The 14,881-nt window shown below is 43.1% G+C and overlaps 1 protein-coding gene across 1 annotated transcript; it reads right to left on the bottom strand.

Moving 5' to 3' along the window:
* Nucleotides 1–4,650: 4,650 nt before the first annotated feature.
* LOC149322512 (aquaporin-5-like) lies at nucleotides 4,651–13,041 on the bottom strand. Its single transcript, XM_089528329.1, has 4 exons — nucleotides 12,679–13,041; nucleotides 11,003–11,167; nucleotides 8,452–8,532; nucleotides 4,651–4,836 (listed from the first exon to the last, which is right to left on the bottom strand). The coding sequence occupies exons 1-4, from the start codon at nucleotides 13,039–13,041 to the stop codon at nucleotides 4,651–4,653; spliced, it is 795 nt and encodes a 264-aa protein (XP_089384455.1).
* Nucleotides 13,042–14,881: the final 1,840 nt, after the last annotated feature.

Genomic DNA, 14,881 nt, shown 5'->3' with positions numbered 1-14,881 from the left:
CTGAGGCTGAGAGTGTGTGACTTTCCCAAGGTCACCCAGTGGGTTTCATGGCTGAGCTGGGAATCGAAGCCTGGTCTCCAATATGTATCAGTTTGTACAACAAGCATGTGCATAATCTGTCAAAAATAAAATTACAAAGAGAGAGAGAGAGAGAGAGAGAGAGAGAGAGAGAGAGCTGCCTGCAAGAGGGAGGCATGTTCCGCCCTCTGCCCTCCCTCTGACCTAAATCCCTCCCCTGAATTTGACCCGATCATGACAAGTTCACATTTGCCAGCAGCAGGGAAGAAACGGGTTTTCCTAAAAGACATGGGAAATACGTAATCCACTTTCGGAAAAACCACTCCAAGGGGGATTTGCCCTGGATCGAGAGTGAAAGACCCTAATTCTGATGTATTTAAACTGGTGCCAATGGGAACTTCCGACTTTTAATCTGGGTTACAATTCTGGATGGCCCCAAACATTTCCATGAGGCTGCTGTTGCCCTTATCCAGCTTTGGAGTTTTCCATTCAGGCTCCTGGATATCTACTATAGGGACAGGTAGGCCTGGAGCAGATAGGTCTAATTTATTAGTCTAATTCAGCTGTGCTCTTCTGGTGTTCTTGTCCCTAAATGTTATCCCTGAAGATACTCTGATGTGCATGTGTACTCTCCCTTTCTCCCTCCCTACTCACACCAGCCAGAAATCACTGTCATCACTCCCAAATCAAAACACAATCACACATTGAACAATTTCTATTGTGGGAGTCAAAATTTGGAATTTTGAGTTTTCCACAAGAATTATGCTTCCCCTGATGCCATTGTTCCTGTAATGGGCATGAAACTTTATAGCTGCTTCTAATCTTTTCACCTCCATGATCAAATGGGGACAGCATTATTACAACAGAATATTGGTTTCTTCTGTCACAAAGGCAATTATCCATCTAGATATGATTCAGTGTAATTCTAAAATCCATACAATCCAAGTCAATCTAGGAAGCACGTTTTGCTTTTGACACTGACCAAACACTAGCATTTATTCTTTGATCTGTCCCACTTGGCAGCATAATCTCCCACCCCCGCTTCATAGATTTCTCTTTTCTTATGATGCTGGCATCCTATTGAGTCAGGCTTCACTTGGAAGTGAAATTTCATTTGCCCCCGTTGACAGCATGAATGGACCCAGGGACCCAGCCATGTTCCTCCTGCAGACATTTATCTCTGGCTACAGATTCACCCGCTGTCTTCTCAGTTTAGTTCATGTTACAAAAATGACAGGCCATTTCCTTAGAATGATTAAAGAAATGGACTTTCGCTTGACTGGTGTGCACCTCCACCCTCTCTCTGTATTCAACGGGTGCCATGGCCAATGGTTTTCTAATTCTGTGCAGTTCCAGTGAAAATCTGCTTTTGTTATTAAAACAGTTGCCCCACCTGGGAAGTGCTTTTCTAATAATGCATCTTCCACATCAAAATGCCAACCAGCTTCTGTGCATGAGCAGAAACCTGCAATAGCAAAGTGAAGCCAGGGCTCATAGGGTTGAAGTGCTAGGATGTTTGGGTTAGCTGGGATGGTGATATAATTTGCCCTTCTCTGTCAGATGCTCTCTTCCTTCCAAATTTAGCTCCTATACACAGAATAATGTGGGGATGGGTGTTTCCAACAGCAATATATTTTTGTCAACTATCCATGTTGTAATGCAAAGTATTTTAGGGTGGCTTGATCTTAAATGTACACTTAAGATCCATTAGCTTTACCAAAGCACAGTTCCTGGCAGAACTTTGTTCCTGAAAACTGATGTAAGTGCTTTGTTGATATGGATCAGCACAGTTGCCTACTATCCCTTGAGAATATAAGAAAAGTCATGATGAGTATCTGTACTTCAAAACCCACCATTACACCACCCCTTACTTGTTACTATGCCTCTCACTACAAGTTTATGTCTTCTGTCTCTGTAGCTGCTGCGAGGCACAAATTGGATTTTCTAAGGCCTATGAGGGACTACAAGAGGGTCAGGTGACCCATAACCTCCTACTGTCCCAATTTGTCCCAAATAAACCTCTGCCATCCCACTTTTTCAGTTGCTTTTAAAATGTCCCAGTTTCTTCTTCTCCCACTTCCTCCCTTGTCCTTAGCTTACTCCTTTTGATGCAAACTGATTTCAAAGTGCAAAAGTAGTTTGCATTCAATTAACTTAGCAGAGGGGAAAGGAGAGGATGGAATCTTGCCCTTCCCAAGAGGCTCAGGAAAAGACAAACTGCTGCAGCCTGCATATTCTTCCTCTTGTAACTTTTGCCATCTTGACCACACTCTAATGTTGTCTCTGGGTGCCAGTTATTTTCTGGGCAAGGTACAAAGTGTTGGTTATTACCTTTAAAGCCCTACATGGTTTTTGTCCAGGTTACCTACAGGATCACCTCCACCCATATAATCCACAGATCCTCTGGTAGACATTTACTCCAGTCAGTCAAGACTAGGTTGGCAACTTTAAATTTCCTAGACTTTGAAAATCTCCCTGTTGCTGCATGGCCAGAAGGAGGAGCCTGCCTGCAAAAGATATCCTCCCCATCATAACATCTTTACTAAGGACTGAAACAACATGCAAGCACCTGACTAACATCTCCAATTGTTTTTTTTTTTTCTCCTTCTGTTTGGTTTGCAACATCTTGCCTGATGAAGAAGCCCATGGAGCTTTGAAAGCTTGCAACAAGTATATTGTGATACCATCAGGTATCACTGATGGGTTTTTGTTTGTATTTGTTAAATGGCCAACACAACTACCCCAGCATGTTTTCTAGGATGGCAACTGTCAGCCAGAGGACTATTTTTTCAGCTGCCCTAGACTGTGGAAAGACCTGCCAGAAGAGATGCAACAGCTGAATACGCTGTCTGAATTTAAAAGAACATTAAAGACCAATCTCTTCCAGCAGGCTTATCCAGATAATTTTTCAATTGTGAATTTTAAATGATGTGTTTTAAATGTGGGTTGTTTTAATATGTCTATATTTTATTTGTCATTTTAAATTGATGTATGTTTTAAAACTATGTATTTTAACTGATGTTGCTTGTTAATTATTGTTGTCCCCACCTCAGTCCATGGGGAGAAGTGAATAAGGAAGAAGAAGAAGTCATCTCTCTACTCTGTGTGTGAAATGTTGGAGGGTTGGGAAGTCCTGCTTTTTCCACACAGCCTCTGCCAGGAAATCTTCCTCTCCTCCCACAAACTGATATGCTCCCACTTGTTTCTCCTCCAAGGTGTTGCAAAGATAGGAGTCCAAGGGAGTGGGAGGCCCACTGGGGCATAAAAATGGGATTTCAAGAGAACACCATTCCAACTTCAGCAGAAAGCATCAACAGAAGACACTTTAGACATCATAGTTAACAAGCAGAGGACCTCTAGTTGGATGGCATTTTTCTTCTCTACTGGATAAACCTCCCCTCATACCAGGAACGACTGGCACTAGGAAGGTAGTTACCACTTGGCCCTTGCATTGTTGCTCCAGTTGTTTCTCTCTATGAGTGGCAAGTCTGCTGCTGTGGCTTCTGGTGCTCCATTTTCTTTATTATTCACCATCATTTAGTGCTCTGGGCACAACATTGGACATTACAGAATCTCTGTCCCAGTCCTCCCACCCCCACAGGCTTACAGTCTGCACATTAAATAAATGATAGAAAAGTGGAGGAGAGGGATGTGCCTAAGAAATGAGTTGTGAGTCGTATCTGGTGAGGCTAGAGATCCAGACAAGGTGAGTCTTGAATGGCAATGCAAGTGGAGTCAAAAATGAATTGCCTTTGAGGAAAGCTGTGAAAGCTTTCCCCTTGTGTATGAAATGGCTGCTTAAGTGACAAGGAAGGAATTACCAGAAGGAGTCCAAATACAGTGGAAAAAGTACAACATAAGTGAGCAGCTCAAAGCTGCTTCTCAGGGAATACTGTATGAACTGCCTGATATCATTGAACACCAATGCTGTCAAGGCAGTGGTCAGTGGGATAGCAATAGTCCACCACAGAAGGAGCTGTAGTCCAGTAACATCTGAAGGACCATAGGTTTCCTGCCTCTATGTCTTTGCCACAGGTTTCCAAACTGACCAAATACTATCTCACTTGTCAGGCTAAAAACCCTACTAAAACCCTACCGAGCAGGGACATAGCCAGGATTTTAGGAAGGGGGGGTCCAGACTAAGTGCCACCATTATATTGGGGCTTGGGTGCGGTGGCGCAGCAGCATGCACCATTCATTTTTCTAATGGAAGGGGAGGTCCGGACCCCAAGAACCCCCCCCCCCCCTTGGCTACATCCCTGTACCGAGGATGTTTTTACACATGGGCTATCCCTCACAGACTGAAGCCAGCAAACCATTAGCATCTAAGCAACTTAAGAACAGACTTTACCCCTTCTGCTTCTGTGCCCAAGAGATACATCATAGGGTGTCTCATTCTTCTCCCTGAGATATCCATCAGTTTCTTTGACTTCTCATTTGGCAGCATGATGCCAATTCAAAGCCTTATTATGAAGCCTGTGGAGAACATTAAAGAGAGGGATAGAGACTAGAAGCTGATAAGCTTGTCCATAGGGGATGATGGGAGTATGGTTTTTCTTTAGTCCTTCATTATTTTGGAGGGTATTGTGGTGAAACACCCCATCTTTATCTACTCCACTACTTTTTGCTATATTATAACTTGTCCACCAGTTCTGTTGAGTATTTCTGGTCATTCTTCTCTATCCAATCATCTTCAGGATTGTAGGTCCCTTTTAGAACACAAATTCTCTCTGCAAGACTTCTGGTATCAGGAGAAAGGATGATATTGTAGATCAGAGAAGCTAAGATGCCTCCAGCCAAAGGTCCTGCCCAGAACACCTAAAGAAATGGGAGGTAAAAACACAGCAAAGCTCAGGTTTTTTGGAAGTACTACCCCACCACCACCCCTCACCCCGAAAAACGCAGCCAATGTGGCTACCAGCTTCTAGAATTCTGCAAGTTGTATTTTGTAAAAAACAAAACTTTTTGAAATCAGTCGCTGGAAAGTAATGCCAATGGGCTTTGAATAATGTTGAACTATTCAGACAAAATGCACCAAGGTTACATATTTCACATCCGTGTATAAGAGTATCAGTATAATTCACTTTTCAGGGTGCACTATGGGAGTCTGCCTGTCAAGATATTGATATAGTTTATAGTTACAAAAATGATTAAGCTGAGTCTCACAACTTCAGGGGGAAAATAGAGAGAAGAAGACCTAACACCAAATTCAAGCTAACATATGTCAACTCAAGGAAGGATCTACCACTTGCTGGGACAGTGAAGCACCACAAGCAACAGGGTTGGAGTGTCATGAGAAGATAGCAAACTGTTAGCTCATTAAATTCTTATTATTGATTTTTTTAATTGCCAGAGTTAGAAGGGGGGTGCGTTTTCTGTCTCAGGGGCCAAAGCCACATCATTGGCTTTGGGTCCTAGGCACCTTGATTTGGGCAGGGGGCTGAGTGGGAGATACCATTTGCTTCTTCAGTTCTGAAAGCAAAATGTCTTGGGTCAGCCCTGAGTAAACATTATAGAGAGGGGGGTCATGATTTCTCTTCTCGTAAGCTAGGGCATCCACTTGGAATTTTAGCCTGAAATTTAAATATACCGTCCAAATTGCTAAAACCTATTCCCAAATGTTTAGATTAAAAACCAGAGTAGATTTGTCACCCCACTGACATGACACTGACTTTATGAACTACTTGCTAACATATACTGAGGTAATTCACATGTCTTTACCCAGGGGTTGTTATTTTGAAACAATAACCTTTGTTTGCCAGAACAAGGAATTCCAGAGGATTTCAACCATCCCACCCTCTGAGTCATTCACAAGTCCTGATATCAATATCCTATTGGAAGATAAAGCACATTCTGCACGAGGGAGAAAATGGTTTAGAAGACAAAGACAGATTGGAAATTGGACCTTTCCTTTCCAGCCTGTTCGCTCCCTCTGGAGTTTATCACACAGGAGGAATTTCTCTTAATTTCAAATGAAAAGAAAGTGGGGCCAATTCAGCGAATTTACGTGAATTCGAATTGCATTCGAACTGACTTCCCATTGCCCGAAAATAGCTTGCCATTGCCTGGAATTGCATGTGATCACCTCTCACGCAATAACATGAAACCCCATGATTGTGTTCAGACTGATTAAAGGCAGATGATGATGATGGATGATGATGATTTGTTTCATTTCTATGCCACCTTTCTCTGAGAAAGGGACCCAGGTGCAGCCAGAGTTAGTTAAATGACTGTCCTTTTGTTGTACAAAAAATAACTAACCAAGCTGACTATACCCACTTTTCCTAGTCTTTGCCATCTGCTATCTTTCTCTCATCATAGAGGAGGATATGCTGAAAGATGTTTGCCTACTGTACTTACACTTCTGGGATAGTTCAGGAAGAATCAAGCTGTTCTGCCTAAAGAATGGATTTTTCTAAGAAATATTACTCCTTTTGAAGATCCTGAAACCTATTTTTTCACTTGGTACTTGCAAACTCATCTTCCTAACTTCTGCTGTTGCTGGGGGAAAGGCTCAGAGGCCTTTCTTTCCAAGAAGAATTGCCCTGCATCTAGCCCCTCGAACATAGACAACAGGGAATACTTGAGTGATCCACAACTCTGTTACTTCTGCTGCTTCTTATCTCGGGCTGAAAGAGAGAGGTGAGCCAAGTCCCTAAACTTTGGCAGAGTTGGCTGACTTTCTTTCACTTTACTTCAGTATCTCATTTATCACTTCAACATGTAAGCAAACCAGAGGTTGACACAAGTTCAGGATGATTATCCCAGGATAACAGCTTGAATAAACAGGCCCTGAGATAAGTCAATGGCTCATATATCACTATCAAGATTCGTACTTCATAAGCCACTGATTTTAATTAAGACACAGCCCAGCAAGAATTGAGTCTTGTTTGTATACATTTAATTAATGCATCAGTCATCCATCTATATGCCAGGTGCTAAAACCAAGGTGGCTCCTCTCTTCTTCCCTTCACTCACAGCTTGACAATGCTCTTTTGAGGAGGCAGGGTACCATTCCCAGAATCCCCCAGCCAACATGTCCATTCTGAGAGCTGTAATCCCCCCACCCCCACCCCAAGGAAACCTTCCATGCTCTGCATCCCTTTCTAAGCATCCTGGAAATCTAATTGAGATTGGGAGCTCCAAAAAGTGGAGGGAAATGCCCTTCATATCCTTCAAAGGGAAAACTGGCCCTCTGGAAGTTTTGGACTTCAGTGCCCAGATGTCCCAGCCAGAATGACAACTGGATAGGGATTAAGGGAGCTGTAGTCCAAGATCATAGAATCATAGAGTTGGAAGAGACCACAAGGGCCATCCAGTCTCTGTTTAAAGATCTCTAAGGAAGGAGACTCCACTACACGCCAAGGGCGTGTACTCCACTGTCAAACAGCCCTTACTGTCAGGAAGTTCCTCCTAATGTTGAGGTGGAATCTCTTTTCCTGTAGCTTGCATTCATTGTTCCGGGTCCTAGTCTCTGGAGCAGCAGAAAACAAGCTTGCTCCCTCCTCAATGTAAACAGGGCTATCATATCACCTCTTAACCTTCTCTTCTGCAGGCTAAACATCCCCAGCTCCCTAAGTTGTTCCTCATTGGGTATGTTTTCCAGACCCTTCACCATTTTAGTCGCCCTCCTTTGGACATGCTCCAGTTTCTCAACATCCTTTTTAAATTGTGGTGCCCAGAACTGGACACAATATTCCAGGTGGGGCCTGACCAGAGCAGAATAGAGTGGCACTATTACTTCCCTTGATCTAGACACTATACTTCTATAGCATTGGCCTTGTTAGCTGCCGCATCGCACTGTTGACTCATGTTCAATTTGTGGTCTACTTGGACTCCTAGATCCCTTTCACATGTAGTCTCATTCAGCCAGGTGTCAAACATCCTATATCTGTGCATTTCATTTTTCTGCCCTAAGTGCAGTACCTTACATTTCTCCCTGTTGAAATTCATTTTGTTAGCTTTGGCCAAGCTTGCTAATCTATTAAGGTCATTTTGAATTTTGATCCTGTCCTCTGGGGTGTTAGCTACTCCTCCTAGTTTGGTGTCCCCAATTCTGTCATCCAAGTCATTGATAAAGATGTTGAATAGCATAAATCCCAATTGAGAATAAAAATCACTACCATCCCAGATGCCATTCCAGTGTTTTGCAGTTGCTATTCCAAGTCATGGATCTGTGCTTGCAAGTTAACTTGCCTTTAAACTGGTTTGCTGCACTGTGGGTGTGAAGGGAAAGTGAAAGCATAGGAGGGTAGCTAGGTAAGTATTGGTACTATTGGATATACCCCAATAGGATATATCTTTCCCCTATCTACTGGAGGGACAATAAGGCTTCTTCTTCCCTATCTTAAAGTGAGCCAATGATTTCTGGACATCATGAAGCTTCTTTTGAAGACTCAAGCTAACTGTATCATATGGGAAAGATCCACTCACCCAATGATCCTGAAAGTTTCTCATGATGACAGCTGGGCCAAAAGACCGTGCAGGATTCATGGAGCAGCCAGTGAAATAAATCTGAAAGATAATAAACAGGGATAAATGGAGAGCTTGGCAAAGTGGATTGAGTGGGGGGGGGGGGGGGTTACTACAGCTTCCAGAATCCAGCAGCCAGCATGGTCAGCCCAGCTCTGGGAGTTGTGTAACATTCACATGAACAAACAATTTAGGTATTCAGGTGCTTTCTAACTCTCATTTCTTCTGTCAAAGAACATAACATTGGTTCCTCATTCTCTCCTTAACTCTTGTAGGGATTCACACTTTTCCACAGCAATGTGTGTATGTTTTATCCTGGGCCTGATTCCCATTACCTTTTAAACTGGATCACAAATTGGTTTGAACCAGTTCAAATGACCCTGGTTCCTACTTGAACTGAATTGCTGAAGTGATTCGGAGAGGGAGGCCATGTGCTAGACCCATTTAACCTGCGTCTTTTTTATGCTAATTTTTTCTGCATCTTTTGGGATAAATCAATTCCGCACAAGTGTGATGCAGATGTGGATCAGAATCAATTTCAATTTGCCCTTTGACCGGCTGGAGCAGGTTCATTTTTAACTGATTCATTCATGAATGTGAATCACAAGTGGGTTATTTTACAGGAGGAAAAATGTGATTGGGGCAAATGTAGTATGTAGCACGCTCCACTGTTGAATCGATTCATCAATTCGGATCGCAAACCGGTTTATTTGTACGTGGGAATGAGGCCTAAGTGTAGTTATAGACCATCCCATTAGCATATGTATGAAAGAATCCGCTTACTTGTCCCACACACATAGTTCTTCACATACACATATTAAATGAGTTGGGTGGTGGGTTTATGTGTGAATCAGCCCTCAGTGAGAACAGGAGGCAAAAACATTTTGACAAAATCAATATCACACTATACTGTTATAGCACCATTATTCCACCATAAGTGTTGTGGCTAGTTCCTGTGGAATTCTGGGTTTTGTAGTTTAGTTAGGCCTAAGAGTTCTCCAGCTGAGAAGTTTAAATGCCCCTCCCTACAAATCCTTGGCAATTGTGATATTGGCCGAGTACAAATGGGCCTTTCTGACGCCCTCGTCATATGCTAGGGTTGTCTGGGGAGGCGGAGCGCCCACACACCCTGCAACCCTTGCACGTGATGAGGGCATAACAATGGTGGCGTCCTGTATACATGGGCGCCGCCATTGTTACGTAAGCACTGTGTGGTGTCTGCATGGCACTGCGCAGCACTTACATAACGAGTGCACCAGTGGCTCAATTGTTACGCTGCCGCTGCAGCTGGAGAAGAACCTGCTTTTTGCAGGTTCTTTTTCCGTCTGCAGGAAGCTGTGCAGTTTGGCAGCTGTGGCTTCCCTCCGGCGGAAAAACAGGTGCCGGGAGGCCACCCTTTTTGGGTGGCCTGTATCGCGCCACTGTTATGAGTCATTTGCATGGCCAGTGTGAGAAACATTTAGCCCACCAGATATTTTGGAATTCACTTCCTAGGAGCCTCAGCCATGACGGTTCATCACAAGGGACTGTGAAAGTACAAACTAATTGGTACCCCGGCTCTGTTTCTCTGTGTGTGTGCTACATGACTTCAATACGGACTTATGATGACCCTATCATCAGATTTTCTTGGCAAGATTTCTCCAGAGGGGGTGTGTCATTGCTTTCCTGTGAGGGAGAGAGACTGTGATCAGTGGTGTCACTAGGGTTGGCATGCCCTGGTGCGATAACTCATGATTGTCATCCCGACTGCTGACTTCCTCCCATACCACACCATAAAGAATGCTTAGTAATTTTTTTTTTTTTTGGTACTAACATTACTCGTAAATTGTAATTTCCATATATCACTGTATGTAGTAGTTGTGATGTAAACTAGCAAAATTAAAATTAAACCTTCAAATTGCAATATCATACGCAGAGATTCAGTGTATTTACATGTACATAGTTTCACGTGGTTAAAGTGCACATTTGATAAGATGTGATGTTTTTAAATAAAATTTTAAAAGAATATTTTTAAAGAAGTTTTTTTAAAAAAATACCTGGGCCTCTTCTTTCTATTCCCACTGATTTTCAGCCGACTCACACCATCTCTTCAGCATTTTAGAGAGATGGAGGTGAATGCCACAGCCTATTTCTGGCCAAAAGCAGATGTTTGGGCAGCAGTTCTGTCACCTTCTCCTTAGGATATCACCTGGTATAGCTTGCATCCCCCGCATTCCCCTACTGATGCCCCTGAGTGTGACCTGCCCAACGTCACCCAGTGAGTTTCCTTGGCCACGTGCAGATTTGACCCTTGGTCTCCTGGAATCTTAATCCAGTACTCTAACTACAAGGTCACCAGAAGGTGAAGGGAATAAAACCTAGATTAGATTAGAACAGGTCTAGAAAACACCCCTTCCCTGGTTGCTCTAGAATCCTCTGTTGGAAGATAACAGGGGAAAAATATATGTAGTACTCAATCCTTCCAGATGGAACCATTCCACCATTTTTGCCTTGGTAGCATAACAAGACTCACGCCTAGGAGGTGGCCAGTTGTGACTGACAGTCCAATAGATAATGCTGGAGAGCCCACTTTATCAGTTCGGCGGCTGTCAGTTGAGGCAAAGACACAGAGGACCAGTGAGAAGGTCAGAATCAGCTCCACTGCCACCGCCACCCCCGCTGGTGTGTTGTTCTGCAGCTGGAAAGATTAAGAAACACATTGAAATACAGATTGGGAGAGGCAGCCTTTGAGCCTTGGCAATCACAGAGACAACATGAACAATTACATCCCACTTACAGCTGTGTTTAGTGCAGCAAAGAAAAGTGGCCCCAAGGGTCAGATTGTGAGGAATAGCTGACAACTCAGTACTTTGTCAGGTCCACCATAAAACACAGGCATGCCGGCAAAAGCCTGAGGGCTGACCTGCTGAATTATTGTGCGAATTATGTGTTTATCTGTCTGTTCATTTTTGAACCAATCCACCCAACCACCCCTCCACCAGCTAGCATAACCCTGGCTCAAATACCTCTGTATGTTTTAGCAACGAGAACTGGGTGAGCACCACAGGAAAAAACTAGTAATTAAACTGAATCACTGTTTTCTGAAGCTCAGTCAATGGTTTAAGTTCTAGGCAAGAGAAGAACTGTTTACTTCAAGAGAGAAATGACAGCATTCACCCAATCTGGCTGTTGCGCTACAACTCCCATCACCTCCAGACAGAACTGCCATATTGGCCTGATGATTGGATTTGTAGCCCACTACAACTAAAGAATGCAGGGTTGGGAGAGATAGCATTAGGGCATTTATGTCTTTGGAAGGTATATCCATGCTGTGACTTGACAACTTTCTTAAATTCAGAAGCACTGGGGCTTCTGTAACCTAGGTCCTTTCCAACCAGATGCCACCTGGATGTGTTGGACTCCAGCACACGTTCTTCCTATGCTGGCTGGGGATGGTGGAAGTTGTAGGCCAGTCTGTGTGTGTGTGTGGGGGGGGGGATAATTAGGAAAGGTTGCTTTAGGCTGTTGGGATACAACTGAGGACAGAAAAGGGAATTTTGATAAATGCAGATTTTCCACATGCCTGTGTCATAAGATGCATATCCTAACATCCCCACATTCCTAAAGAGGTACAAGCAACCCTTCTCTTAAACCACATTGAAAATGAAAGGAGTTGGCGGTATGTGAAGAATTTCACACTGTCCTCATAACAAAGGCAGAATCTGTCTGTCAACTTAAGGTGTAATGACAGGATCCTTGAAAGAGACAGCATATTTGATAGCTCCAAGGGTGAGGTTACAGGTAAGATCTCAGAAATATCAACATCCATACACTCATCAGGTTGCTAAAATCCAGTTGCATTTCTCTTGCAATAAGGTTTCCATCTGAAAGCACACAAATGTAATGCCATTTCACTTGTTTTAAGACCCGGAAAGAGTTAGCAAGAAGAATGGTTAAATGTTGTGAGAAAAGCAGGGACTTCCCATGGTATAAGCATGCACAAAATTGCCTTTGAGCTAACAACTTGTTGTATTTTGGCCATATCATGAGAAAAAAGGACTCAGTAGAAAAAAATGTTAATGCTTGGTAAAGTTGAGGGTGATAGGAAAAGAGGAAGGCGGAACATTATGGATTGTATTTTCTGCCATTTTAATGAATCAGAACTACAGATGCATTCTTGTCAACAGTAGTGGCCACACCCTCACTTACCCCATTGACAGCCAGTCCTCCTCGGATCTCCGGTGGGGTAACCTGGTAAATCACCCCTGCGCCAGCAATCGCCCCTACCATTTGAGCTATGATGTAGGCCAGGGCTCGTAGTATGGAAATCTTCTGTGCGACGAGAAGAGCCAATGTCACTGCCGGGTTGATGTGTGCCCCACTGATGTGGCCCACCGATTGGACGAGCATGGCTATGGCCAAGCCAAACACTAGTGAAATCTGAAGGATCCCCGGGAGGGCAGAGGGCCAGTTCAAGGCTGAGCCTACCCCAAAGATGACAAAAAGCATGGTAGCCAAGAACTCTGCAGTAATAGCCCTGAAGAAGGCCAAAGAATAGGCCTCATTCTTCATGGCAAAGTGGTTTGGGGGAAGCACAAGGTGGAAAGCGTTCTCTGCCACTTGCTGGCTTTCTCCTCCAGAAGGATATGTGGACAGAATATATATCTAGCTATCATGGTACGGAGCAGGGGAAGAATGAAAAATGGGGTGGGGACTGAGAGCTCCTTGGAAAGCACCCATCTCCTCCTTTTTCTGAAAGCCCTCACCTTCCTTATTAGTAATGCTCATCTCTTACATTTTCTCAGCCTGTGATTTATGGGCCTTTATTGCTTTCAGTTGAATGCAGCAGCAGGAGCCTCCTGAATGTTCTCAGGAGGGCCAGGCAAGTGTATTCCTGCTGAGTTTCCTTGAGATTTCAAGATCTGCATCCTTGAGTCCTTCACATAAACCAGAGACCTGAACACAACTTTTGCCCCCCTCCCCTGCACACAACATTCCCCTTCCCCCAACTAAATGTAGTTCTCCAGTTTTGAATAAGGGCCTGCCACGGTCAAGGCTTGATAAACTGGCTCGTTTTCCTGCCAGCCAACACGAACTGCAAAAACCCCAATGGGATGATCTTTAAGTTCAGGAAGAAAGTGCAAAAGCAGGGCTAAAGTTGAATATTAAGAAAAAAATAATTTATATAATCTTAAAGTAGGTGATGAAGGTATCAAAATACTTATATTCTCTATATCACAGGTCAGTTGTCAATCAAAACAGAGGCTGTAGTCAAGAAATCCGAAGAAGGCTGCAATTTGGAAAGGCAGCTCTGGAGGAACTGGATGAAAGCCTCAAGCACAAAGCCATATCATTAAATATCAAAGTCAGAATCATCCAAGTCATAGTATTTCCAGTTTCTATGTATGCTTATGAAAGCTAAACAGTAAAGAAAGTGACAGAAAGAAAAGCAACTAATTTGAAATGTGGTGCTGGAGAAGAGTCGTGCATGTACCATTTGCCAAAAAGACAAATTATTGGGTCTTAGATCAGATGAACTCTTAGCAAAAGCCAAGATGACTAAACTGAGACTGATATACTTTGAATGTATCATGAAATGTTATCTCATTAGAAAAGATGATAATGCTTAGTAAACTTGAAAGCAGGAGGGAGACCACACAACAGGTGGATAGATTCAATCCAGGAAGACAGAGCCCTAGCCTTGCAAGACCTGAGCAAGGTTTTTGAAGAACGGGGCCCTTGGAGGTCTTCATAGCATTGCCATAAGTCAAAGCTGATTTGACTGGAAATGACAGCTACAATTGTTTTGCACTTGGCACATACAGTATATATATAGCTAATGGGATGTGTCCTGATTCGTGCTTCTAGAGTATGGAAACATAACTTCTTTTTTGGACTACAAATTCATCCCAATTGAGTGTTTATGGGGGATGTATTACAGAAGAGTTTTCTGAGCTCTGAGTGGTTCAGGCCTCACATGGAATGTTCAAAAAGCCAAGCAAATAGTGCTGAGATGTCTGCTGGACAGAGCATAAATTTAGGTAGAAGACTGTAAACTCTGTAAACAGCTTGAATGAGTGGGGCTGTTTTAAAGCTATTGGTTCATGCTATTCCTTCTTTTGCCATGGAACTAAATCCTATGAAAACTCACCTATGAAAATGCACTAAAGATGCTGAATTCATTTGGGCCTGGATATGAGCTTCAGGGTATAGTGCTTGCTTCAAATCAAAGGCAGAGAGTGGGAAATTATTTTACAAACTAATTAGTTACAATTCCAGGTTCCCCAAAGTAGTTAATTGTATTATAATTACAGGGTTGTTTTTTTAAAAAAAAACACAACAACACCCAAAAACCCTGTTTCTGTTTCTTAGGAATGACTAAAATAATTAGGTTTTGAGTTACTTATAACAA

Source organism: Sceloporus occidentalis, unplaced genomic scaffold (assembly GCF_023333645.1).
Source record: "Sceloporus occidentalis isolate IW3139 unplaced genomic scaffold, rSceOcc1.0.p SCAF_1, whole genome shotgun sequence".
Classification (NCBI taxonomy): Eukaryota; Metazoa; Chordata; class Lepidosauria; order Squamata; family Phrynosomatidae; genus Sceloporus; species Sceloporus occidentalis.
This window is presented reverse-complemented; position numbering and strand designations above follow the sequence as displayed.